The sequence below is a fragment of the Myotis myotis genome, unplaced genomic scaffold (assembly GCF_014108235.1).
Source record: "Myotis myotis isolate mMyoMyo1 unplaced genomic scaffold, mMyoMyo1.p scaffold_m19_p_3, whole genome shotgun sequence".
Taxonomy (NCBI): Eukaryota; Metazoa; Chordata; class Mammalia; order Chiroptera; family Vespertilionidae; genus Myotis; species Myotis myotis.
In genome coordinates, this window is record NW_023416335.1 from 88,330,511 (window position 1) to 88,343,163 (window position 12,653).

At 42.1% G+C, this 12,653-nt stretch overlaps 1 protein-coding gene across 1 annotated transcript in view; it reads right to left on the bottom strand.

The window, feature by feature from the left end:
• LOC118650478 (guanylate cyclase soluble subunit beta-2-like) overlaps positions 1 to 12,653 on the bottom strand; it is an 88,555-nt gene that overhangs the window by 22,866 nt on the left and 53,036 nt on the right. The window contains exons 11-12 of the mRNA XM_036298920.1: positions 2,290 to 2,438; positions 1,583 to 1,729 (exon numbers count right to left, since the gene is read on the bottom strand). Coding sequence (XP_036154813.1) covers positions 1,583 to 1,729; positions 2,290 to 2,438 — 296 coding nt within the window. The remainder of the gene's footprint in view (positions 1 to 1,582; positions 1,730 to 2,289; positions 2,439 to 12,653) is intronic.

The following is a 12,653-nucleotide window of genomic DNA, read 5'->3' on the forward strand; positions in this document are numbered from 1 at the left end:
AAAACATAAAAATAAAAACCACCCCACAAACAACAACAAAAACAGCAAATAAAGGAAAGATAAAATAATAAAATCATTACATAAAGGATGACATACATTTTAGAAACAGCACATTGAGTAATAGTTTTTGAGAATTTGAATAAAATTGTCTTTGTTTCATTATCGTGTAAAAAAAAGAAAAGGAATGCAGCACAATTATATTAAGAGAGAAAATGTTTCTAGTCCTTTTCCTACTGCCTTAAATAAACCCACATGACATGCTGTTCTGATGGATACTTAAAATGCTCCTAATTATGTCCCTATTCTTATCTTAGAAATGACAATACCTTTTTCTGTTTGTTTGTTTTTCTTGGTAAACCCACCATGAGAGTTTCCAGTAATTTACTGTTTAATTTCATTCTTACCGTTGTAGCATGATTTATACCTCTGCTGCTATGCTTCTTTCACACATACACACACACACACACACACACACACACACACACTATTTACACAGTAGTATATTTTCAATCATTTTTTCTTTGATAGCTTCCATTAGTCCTTTAAACATATCTCTTATCTCTACTCCCCTCATTCCCGTTCATCTTAATTTGTTATTTCTTATATTGGAGGTTTTATTTAACAGGTTTATCTGTGTGCATACATCAGGCCAAGTATTGTAGACATAATGTTCTTGCAATTACCTAAAGCCAACTTTTACTCAGAAGACTACAGTGGACACAATGACCAGTATCTGCAGCATTTCTCAGCTTCGAAATTAGTGTGGTGAGGGTGAGTAGAACACATTTTCAGAGTCTCCTGCATAAGGGTTTATTCCATCCTACAATTGGCTTTATTTCTGTTTAGTAGGCTACTTGAAGATCTGACTGATTAGAACAGGGAAGTGCTTACATTTTAAAAGGCAGAAACACTGTTCTAAGCCATCTCAGGACAGTTAGGATCTGCTGAGCAGACAGAAGGGGACACTTACTTTTCATTTCCTAAATTGCCCAACTTTTATAGAGTGACCTAGCTGCACAAGTAGCTTCCTGTGAGAAAGGAGAGCAGATGTCTCCCTAATGGCCATGTGGTGGAAGGAAAGCTATTGTGAATATCTTATGGCACCATGGTGTCTGGCCTGCTGGCGGGAGACAGTTTCACACCTCAGCCTGGGTTCTGAACCTGTCAAACAGCAAGAGGGATTCACAATTTTCTAAGCAGGAAAAGTTGGCTAGTGAGTGAACCTGACCACTTGTTGAAATGTGTGAACAAAAAGGTGGAATTATAAATGAGCTGGCTTCCAACAAAGTAAGTGACGAGGCGTGCTCAGCACTGTCCTAAATTATGGGCATAGAAACTTGCAGTGAATCATGTGAAAATCCTGAGCTCCAAAGGCTCTTCTGAAATTTTAGAGAAGTTGGAATGATAATATCCTGACTTATATCTCTATTATTTAGTAACATATGCAAGAGAAGAGCTGGGAGAAATCATTCACTTGAATTACTGTAACATACCCAGGAATCATTTAAGCAGACAAATAAGAAGAATTCTACTTTTTTGTGTGAGATGGTTGGTATTAAGCAATCATCCACTTGCTCTCTACCTGGATGGACTCCCCAGTAACAGGATTCATCACTTCTTTTGCAGAAATTCTCATCCCCAAAGCAAAATTAGCCACTCTTTGAGCATGGCTTCCAATAGGTACCGGAACACCCCCAACCACCATATAAGCATCTCCTATTGTTTCCACCTGTAAGAAAAAGAGGGTATTCAGAGGTTTTCCTAGATGCACCAAACATATCATTAGATATTCTTGTCATTTTTCACATGTTGGTAGAAGGACCATATCAGGGGTGGTAATTATTTGCTAGGGCTATGAGGAGTGTGAAGAAGGAGGTGGGAAGAAAAATGACTCATAAAACAACCAAGAGAAAGCCAAAGGCCTCTCTGCTTCTGGTAGAAACAAATCACAGGGACGATGAAGCTGCTGGGGTAGGTGTAAGATGCCGTGTATTCAATATGCATTATTTGGGTTTAGATTTGATGCTAAATTTAAGGAGTAGGAGGACCCCTCTCTGGGAAAACAGTGTGCCCACACCCACCCACCCCCCAAGCATCTTAGTATTGGGTATTATGAGGGGTTCCTAAGAAACTAAAATTTATAAAATACTTCCAATTCCCTTTGAGCTCTTCCTCCTCACCCTGCTCTCATCCACACCAAACACCAGACCAGTAAAGAGAAAGGCCAGCAACTGAGGACCTGCCTGCCCGAGAGCACAGACAAACACCCTGCAGGACACAGACACTTACTTTGTAGACTTCGTGGACACTAGTTAATCTGTCAAACTTGGAGTACATTGAATTCAGCATATTCACTATTTGGATAGGTTCACAGGCAGCACAGATGTTCGTAAATGTCACCACATCGCTAAAGAGGATTGTGCAGGTTTTAAATTCTCCTGCGACAGAAACCAGGTATTAGTAATAGCCCAGGATATGGAATAATAATTCTATGAATTCTATCCACTGAGCCAAACCAGTCAGGGCTAATTCTATGAATTCTAAATTCAAGTGCCCCTTGTGAACCAAATCTGACTATGTCTTGAGGAAAATGAGCCAGATGCCACTGACCATTCACCCAGCTGACATTTATTGAGTGCCCGCTATGAGCTAGTCATCATGCTGGGAAAATCATATAACATGATGCAGGCACAGACCCTGCTTTTAAGAAGCTCCCAGTCTAGAGAGGGAGACAAAAGAGTAAACAGATACTCAATAAGATGTGCCAAGTGCTGGGGATGTCAGAAATGGGTTGAGTGGTCCCTGACATAAGAGAAGCTCCAGGTCCAAGGCAGAGCCTGAACTACAGGAGACCAGAGTCAGGGCTGGTAGAGACTGGTCACCATGAAGGACAGTAGTGAAGCTCCCATACCCTCACCATGTCCTTAACTCATCTGGCTGTTTCGACTCCTTTGCCATGCTTGCTAATTACATATAGCAGCCAGATGATCTGTTTAAATCACATCCCTGATTCTTCTGCCTCAAATTTTCCATGACTTCCACACTCTTAAACTAAAACACAACATCCTTACCATGGCCGAAAAGGGGACCTGCTCTTCCCCACCACCTCTCGGGCCTCGTGTCTCCATCCCTCCCTCCAGCTCACTCCAGCCCAGCTGGCCTGCTTGGGGTTTCTCCAGCATAGCAAGTGCCTCCTGCTTGGGCCCTTGCCCCTGCTGTTTCCTCTGCCTGACACACTCTTTTCTCAAATATCCACAGGGCTCTGTCTTACCATTTCAAATGGAACCGTCTCAGTGAGAACTTTCCCGACAACCCTATCAAAAATAACAGTTCCTAGATCTGTGTTCTCTTAGTCTGAATGCTGCCCTCCACCCCATAAGACTTATATAGCACGGATTGATTCAGGAAGATGGCGGCGGTATAGGCAGACGCGTCCCAGGTCGTGTCCCTGAGCAAATGGAGTGAGCAGCTGAAACTAGTAACATCCACCCCGAATTGGCGAAATTCCTCAGCTGGCGAGACGGTTTACAGCCGGGAAGAGCAGAACTCCCCTGGAAAGGTAAAAAAAAACCAGGGATTTGGGCAGGAAAGTTTGCCAGACCTCTGAGCCCAGAGAGTCGGAGGGAGACCGCGTGGCAGACAGCCGCGTCCCTTGGGACAGGCACAGCCCCTGACGGGGGAAAGGAGAACCGCGGGATTCCTGGCGCTGCCGGGGGAATTGCGAGCTGGGTTCTGTGATCACGGAGGACTGAGCCTAAAGGGGGCAGCCTGAAGAGCTGACCAGACCATGCAGTCCCGGTAAGAGAAGAAGCTTACAGAAACCAAGCCTTCCCCGTTTCCGCGGCCGGCGTTTGTTTGTTTGTTTTCACTGAACCCTGTTCATGGGACATTTCGGATACAGACACTCACCTGTGCTGAAGAGAGGGAGAGTGTGCGGAGGAGTGGAATCTGGGGAGAGACTGAGGAGAGAAGGGGGGCCGGGAGAGGTGGCAGCGAATTGAGTGCTGAGACACCCCTGAGCCCACGTCTGAGGCAGCCATTCTCTCCGGAGAGTGAGACTCCTCCCCCCAGCCCCCAGGCAAGGAGCACAGCCACACCCAGATTCCACCCTGTAGGAGATCAAGGATTAAAATAACCTGATCAGTCCCTGGGAGTTAACAGGGTCTGGCCTATAGAGGGATTTTCAATCCCAGCAACAACACAGCACTGGTAACTCTTAAGCAGCCAGCTCTGGGCAGTGAACTTCCACTGGACAGAGAGGCCCTGTAGCCTCAGAGGCCAACCCCAGAACACTGCCACCCAGAGGCTGACCCACAAACTGACTCTTTGCCAAACACAAAATAAGGCAATCTGGGAAACAAATGCGGCTTGCTTTAAAATAAGGACTGTGGTTTACAACACAGAGGAACAGTGTATCGCAGGGAAACTCAACACTCTCCTGAATACCTGGCAGGTCTAAGGCGAGCCACACTGAAGAATAGAAGAACCGAAGGACCTTCACTACTGCAATATTTTTTTTTTTTTTCACCTTTTAACTAAGAAACCAATTTTTTTTTCTTTTTTTTTCTTTTTTTTTCTTTTCCTCTTCTTCTTCTTTTTTTTTTTTTCTTCTTTTTTCCATCACCTGATTTTACCCTTTTAATTACTACCTTCTTATTTTTAACCAGTATTATTACTGCTACCATTTTACCATTTTTTTTAAAGTGCCATTTTATTTTCTCTTTATTTTATTTTGGGATTAGTGTTCTCCATTCTATTTTCATCGTTATATTATTGGTTGTTTCTAGTTTGCATTTATCTCCAGGGAGCTGTTGCTGGAATTTGTTGGGATTAATGGCTGTTCTATAGGAGTATTCTCCTCATATAAAAAGTCTCTTCCCCTCTTCCACTTCATTCTCTCTTTTCGCTCTTTTTTTTTCTTTTCCTTTCTTTTCTCGCTTTTACTTTCCCCCCTCCTTTTTCCCACTTTCATTTTTGCACTCCTTTTTTTGGTCCCTAATTTTCTTTTCTTTTTTCTCTTTTCTCTTTTTCTCTTCCTTTTCCTTATCCCCTAATTCTCTTAATTCAGGTGCTCACCTTTATTTGGGGTTATTAATATCGTGAATATATTTGTGTATAGTGCCTGGTACGTGGTGCCTTGTTGTGTTGTATTTTGTGCCTTTAAATCAACACAGCAGATCCAAGCAACAGCAACCTCCTGAGCACCACACCCTCTGCTGAGGAACAGCAGCTGTACGTGAAACCTCGCCCCACCAGCCAGAAGAGCCACCACAGCTGTGAACAGCACCCACCAGAGGAGTTGCTGCCAACTGAAGAGCAGCTGCTACCGCAACCGCCCGAAGAGGAACCGCAGACCAAGGAGTCACTGCCACCAAGGGAGCAGCCACTGAACGACTCAACGTCTAGATATGTCAGTGAGATCAAACATGGGTAGACAAAGAAACCCCCAAAGGAAAGAGAAGGAGGACTCTCCAGAAAAGCAGCTAAGTAATACAGAGGCATGCAACATGACAGAAAAAGAATTCAGAATAAGGGTCCTAGAGTGCATAAACCGGATGGAGGAAAAAATCGACAACCTCAGCAAGAAGCAAGAAGAAACAGATGAAAAAATAGACAACCTCTGCAAGAAGCAAGAAGAAACAGATGAAAAAATCGATAACATATGGAAGAAGCTAGAAGAAACAGATGAAAAAATCAACAACTTAAGTAAGACCCAAGAAGATATGAAGAGTGATATAGCTGCAATGAAAAACTCCATTGAAAGTATCAACAGTAGACTAGGAGAAGCAGAGGACCGAATTAGTGATTTAGAAGACAAGGAAGCAAAACACACCCAAAACGTACTGCAATTGGAGAAAAAAATGAAAAGACAGGAGGAGAGCCTAAGGGAGCTTTAGGACAACATGAAACAAAACAACATACGAATAATAGGGGTACCAGAACAACAGAAGGATGAACAAGGATTAGAAAACCTATTCGAAGAAATAATATCAGAAAACTTCCCTGAGGTGGGGAAGAAAAAAGTCACACAAGCCCAGAGAGTCCCAAACAAGGTGAACCCAAAAAGACCCACACCAAGACACATCATAATTACCATGGCAAATGTTCAGGACAAAGAGAGAATCTTACAGGCTGCAAGAGAGAGACGGAAAGTTACATACAAGGGATCTCCCATTAGATTGTCAAATGATTTCTCAACAGAAACACATCAGGCCAGAAAAGAATGGACGGAAATTTACAAAGTGATGCAAAGCAAAGGACTGAATCCAAGAATACTCTATCCAGCAAGGCTATCATTCAAACTTGAAGGGGAAATAAGAAGCTTCACAGACAAAAAAAGGCTAAGGGAGTTTATCACCACCAAGCCAGCAATGCAAGGAATGCTAAAGGGACTGGTATAAAAATAAGAAATAAAAAGCTCAGAAAGAAAACAGCCACACAAAAACAGAAATGCCTACAAACAAGTACCTTTCAATAATAACTTTAAACGTAAACGGACTAAATGCTCCAAACAAAAGACATTGAGTGGCTGAATGGATAAAAAAACATGACCCATACATCTGCTGTCTACAAGAAACCCACCTCATTAGAAGGGACTCACACGGACTGAAAGTGAAAGGATGGAAAAATATCTTTCAGGCAAATGGAAAGGAAAAGAAAGCTGGGGTAGCAATACTTATATCGGACAAAATAGACCTCAAAGTGAAGGCCATAACAAGAGATAAGGAAGGCCACTTCATAATACTAAAGGGATCAATACAACAAGAAGATATAATCCTGGTAAACATATATGCACCCAATGCAGGAGCACCCAAATTCATAAAAAAACTCCTGGAAGATATCAAAGGAGACATCAACAACAATACAATCATAGTAGGGGACTTTAATACACCACTGACAGCACTGGATAAGTCCTCTAGACAAATAATCAGCAAAGATATAGCAATCCTAAATGACTCACTAGATCAGATGGACTTAATAGACATCTTCAGAACACTTCACCTGAAAGCCAGGGAATATACATTCTACTCAAATGCTCATAGGACATATTCAAAAATAGACCATATATTGGGTCACAAGCAAAGTATCCCCAAATTCAAGAAAATTGAAATCATAAAAAGCGTCTTCGCAGACCACGATGGCATAATATTAGAAATAAACTACAATAAAAACAACCCAAAATACTCAAACACCTGGAAGCTGAATAGCATGCTATTAAATATTGATTGGGTTACCAATGAAATCAAAGAAGAAATTCGAAACATCCTGGAAACTAATGACAATGAAAACACAACAATCCAAAACCTATGGGACACAATGAAAGCAGTCCTGAGAGGGAAGTTTATAGCTCTACAGGCCTATCTCAACAAACAAGAAAAAATGGTAGTAAATCATCTAATTCTACAACTCAAAGAATTAGAAAGAGAGCAACAAGAAAACCCCAGAGTGAGCAGAAGGAAGGAGATAATAAAGATTAGAGCAGAAATAAATGACATAGAGACCAAAAAAACAATACAGAAAATCAATGAAACCAAGAGCTGGTTCTTTGAAAGGATAAACAAGATTGACAAACCTCTAGCCAGACTCACCAAGAAGCAAAGAGAGAGGACCCAAATAAACAAAATCAGAAACGATAGAGGCGAAATAACAACAGACCCCACAGAAATACAAATGATTGTTAAAAAATACTATGGACAGCTCTACTCCAACAAACTAGACAACCTGGAGGAAATAGACAAATTCCTAGAAAAATACAACATTCCAAAACTCAATCAGGAAGAATCTAAAAATCTCAACAGGCCAATAACTATGGAAGAAATTGAAGCAGTCATCAAAAAGCTTCCAGCAAACAAAAGCCCAGGACCAGACGGCTTCACAGGGGAGTTTTACCAAACATTCAAGGAAGAACTAAAACCTGTTCTCCTCAGACTACTACAAAAAATTCAAGAGGAAGGAACACTTCCAAGCTCATTCTATGAAGCCAGCATCACCCTAATACCAAAACCCGGTAAAGACAACACAATGAAAGAGAATTACAGGCCAATATCGCTTATGAACATAGATGCCAAAATCCTCAACAAAATCTTAGCAAATCGGATCCAGCAGTACATCAGAAAGATCATACACCATGACCAAGTAGGATTTATCCCAGGGATGCAAGGATGGTACAATATCCGCAAATCAATAAACGTGATACATCACATAAACAAATTGAAAGAAAAAAACCACATGGTCATATCAATTGATGCAGAAAAAGCATTTGACAAAATTCAACACCCATTTTTGATAAAAGCTCTCAGCAAGGTGGGAGTAGAAGGATCATACCTCAACATAATAAAAGCCATATATGACAGGCCCACAGCCAACATCATACTCAATGGACAAAAACTAACACCATTTCCCCTAAGAACAGGAACAAGACAGGGATGCCCCCTCTCACCACTCCTGTTCAACATAGTACTGGAAGTGTTAGCCATTGCAATTCGGCAAGAAGAAGAAATAAAAGGCATCCAAATTGGAAAAGAGGAAGTAAAACTGTCCTTATTTGCAGACGACATGATATTATACATACAAAACCCTAGAGACTCCATCAAAAAGCTACTGGACTTAATACATGAATTTGGCAATGTAGCAGGATACAAAATTAACCCCAAGAAATCCGAGGCATTTCTATACACCAATAGTGAACTTTCAGAAAGAGAGATTATAAAAACAATCCCGTTTACCATCGCACCAAAAAAATTAAGCTACCTAGGAATAAACTTAACTAAAGAGGTAAAAGACCTCTACTCAGAAAACTACAGGACGTTGAAAAAAGATATAGAGGAAGACATAAACAGATGGAAGAACATACCGTGTTCATGGATTGGTAGAATCAACATCATTAAAATGTCCATACTACCCAAAGCAATCTATAAATTCAACGCACTTCCCATTAAAATACCAACGGCATACTTCAGAGATCTAGAACGAACTCTCCAAAAATTCATCTGGAATAAAAAAAGACCTCGAATAGCTGCAGCAATCCTGAAAAAGACCAAAGTAGGTGGGATCTCAATACCAGATATCAAGATGTATTACAAAGCCACTGTTCTCAAAACTGCCTGGTACTGGCACAAGAATAGGCATATAGATCAATGGAATAGAATAGAGAGCCCAGAAATCGGCCCGAACCAATATGCTCAATTAATATTTGACAAAGGAGGCAAGAACATACAATGGAGCCAAGATAGTCTCTTCAATAAATGGTGCTGGGAAAATTGGACAGATATATGCAAGAAAATGAAACTAGACCACCAACTTACACCATACACAAAAATAAACTCAAAATGGATAAAGGACTTAAATGTACGACAGGAAACTATAAAAATTCTAGAAGAATCCAAAGGCAACAAAATCTCAGACATATGCCGAAGCAATTTCTTCACTGATACAGCTCCTAGGGCACTTGAAACTAAAGAGAAAATGAACAAATGGGACTACATCAAAATAAAAAGCTTCTGCACAGCAAAAGAAACCATCAACAAAACAACGAGAAAACCCACTGTGTGGGAAAACATATTTGCCAATGTCATATCCGATAAGGGCCTAATCTCCAAAATTTATAGGGAACTCATACAACTTAACAAAAGGAAGATAAACAATCCAATCAAAAAATGGGCAAAGGACCTAAATAGACACCTTTCAAAAGAGGACATTCAGAAAGCCAAGAGACATATGAAAACATGCTCAAAGTCACTAATCATCCGAGAGATGCAAATCAAAACAACAATGAGGTACCATCTCACACCTGTCAGACTGGCTATCATCAACAAATCAACAAACGACAAGTGCTGGAGAGGATGTGGAGAAAAAGGAACACTTGTGCACTGCTGGTGGGAATGCAGACTGGTGCAGCCACTATGGAAGACAGTATGGAGTTTCCTTAAAAAACTGAAAATGGAACTCCCATTTGACCCTGTGATCCCACTTCTAGGAATATATCCCAAGAAACCAGAAACACCAATCAGAAAGGATATATGCACCCCTATGTTCATAGCAGCACAATTCACCATAGCTAAGATCTGGAAACAGCCTAAGTGCCCATCAGTAGATGAATGGATTAGAAAACTGTGGTACATCTACACGATGGAATACTATGCTGCTCTAAAAAGGAAGGAACTCTTACCATTTGCAACGTCATGGATGGAACTGGAGAGCATTATGCTAAGTGAAATAAGCCAGTCAATGAAGGAAAAATACCACATGATCTCACTCATTCATGGATAATAGAGACCATTATAAACTTTTGAACAATAATAGATACAGAGGCAGAGCTGCCTCAAACAGATTGTCAAACTGCAGCAGGAAGGCCGGGGAGGGTTGCGGGGCAGGAGGTAGGGGGGTAAGAGATCAACTAAAGGACTTGTATGCATGCATAGAAGCATAACCAGTGGACATAAGACATTGGGGGATAGGGGAGGCTAGGGGATTGTCTAGGGCGGGGGGATAAAATGGACACATATGTAATACCCTTTGTAATACTTTAAGCAATAAAAAAAAAAAAAAAAGACTTATATAGCACGATATCTATATATATATAATAAAGAAATATGCTAATTAACCAGACACCTTAACGGGTCAACCAGACAGGAGGAGGTTGCGCCTGCAGTGTCGGGGGCAGGGTGGCAGGGTCCTCCATGTGCCTGTGCTGGGGGAGGGCCTGATCAGCAGCAGCCCTGGCTGCTTCAAGGGCTGGAGAGGAAGGCAGGGTCATACTGGCAACTCGAGGGTGGGCGGCGCCACGTGATTTCAAATCGTGTGCTGGCCCCCTAGTTTTAAGACTAGAGGCCCGGTGCATGAAAATTCATGCACTGGAGGGGGGTCTCTCAGCCCGGCCTGCCCCCTCTCATAGTCCAGGAGTCCTCAGGGGTTGGAGGCGACCGGACAATCAGTGGAAGGCGACGCCCCATCACACCTCTGCTGCTGCCACTGCCGGCAGCGCAAGCCTCAGCTAGCCCTGGTTACCTGAGCCTTGGGCGGCCCTGGGTGGCTGGGCAGCTGACATCCAAGGCTTGCCATCACCTCAGGCCGTCCCTGGGTGGCTGGGGGGCTGAGGAGACTGGAGGACTCTGAAGGCCTTGCTGCGCGCCTGCTGCCCTGGCGGGGCTGAGGGGACTGGGCACCTCCATCTTGTGGCTGTAGGTGCCACCACCTTTGAGGGCATGGCAGTTAATTAGCATATTCTCTCCTTATTGGCTATGGGCGCCACCATCTTTGCAATGGCATGAGGGTCAATTAGCATATTCCCTCTTTATTAGATGAGATTGTTTATTAGGGTATTGCCTATCTCCTCCATTGAAACAAGCTTCATGAGGTGAGAAACTGTTTTGAACTCTGCTGTAACTCCGGCACCTGGATCAGGGCCTGGCACATAGTAGATGCTCAATACGTATGTGTTGAATGACTATATGGATATCTCTTTGACCAGAGCTGGATGCCTTCTGTATTATTTGTACCTATGGTAATAATCTCCCATTCATCTAACTTTCTATTCCCTGTGGCTTCTGGCCTACCATTCTCTCTATATTCTTCTTACTTTTATCATCTCCTTTTTTTTTACTGGCTTTCTCCCCTATTTACATAATAGGTGTCCCCTAAAGTTCAGTACACACTGTCTTCTCTTTTCACCTCATGCCCCCTAGGTGACCTCCATCATTCATAGGGTCTATGATGAACTACCATCCATCTTGGGATAACTCCCAGATCTTTGTCCTAGAACGTACGTTGAGCTCTCCCTACAATTCCTGACTGCCTGTTGGTCATGTTATAGAGAGCATCCCATGGGCATTTCATACTCAACAGCTCTAAAACTGGCCAGGCTTTGCTGCCCTCAAGACTACTCTTTCTGTGAGCAAGATATTGAAAACCTATTTGAAGAAATAATGACAGAAAACTTCCCCTACCTGGTGAAAGAAATAGACTTATAAGTCCAGGAAGTGCAGAGAACCCCAAACAAAAGGAATCCAAAGAGGACCATGCCAAGACACATCATAATTAAAATGCCAAGAGCAAAAGACAAAGAGAGATTCTTAAAAGCAGCAAGAGAAAGAAAGTCAGTTACATACAAGGGAGTACCCATACGACTATCAGCTGATTTCTCAACAGAAACTATGCAGACCAGAAGGAAGTGGCAAGAAATATTCAAAGTGATGAATGCCAAGAACCTACAACCAAGATTACTTTCTCTAGCAAAGCTATCATTCAGAATTGAAGGTCAGATAAAGAGCTTCACAGATAGGAAAAAGCTAAAGGAGTTCATCACCACCAAACTAGTATTATATGAAATACTGAAAGGTATCCTTTAAGAAGAGGAAGAAGAAGAAAAAGGTAAAGATACAAATTATGAACAACAAATACACATCTATCAACAAGTGAATCTAAAAATCAAGGGAATACAGAATCTGATGAACAGAATGAACTGGTGATTATAATAGAATCAGGGGCATAGAAAGGGAGTGGACTGACTATTCTCGGTGGGAAAGGGGTGTGGGAGATGCGGGAAGAGACTGGATAAAAATCTCGCACCTATGGATGAAGACAGTGGATGGGGAGTAAGGGCGGAGGGTGGGGTGGGAACTGGGTGGAGGGGAGTTGTGGGGGGAAAAAAAGGA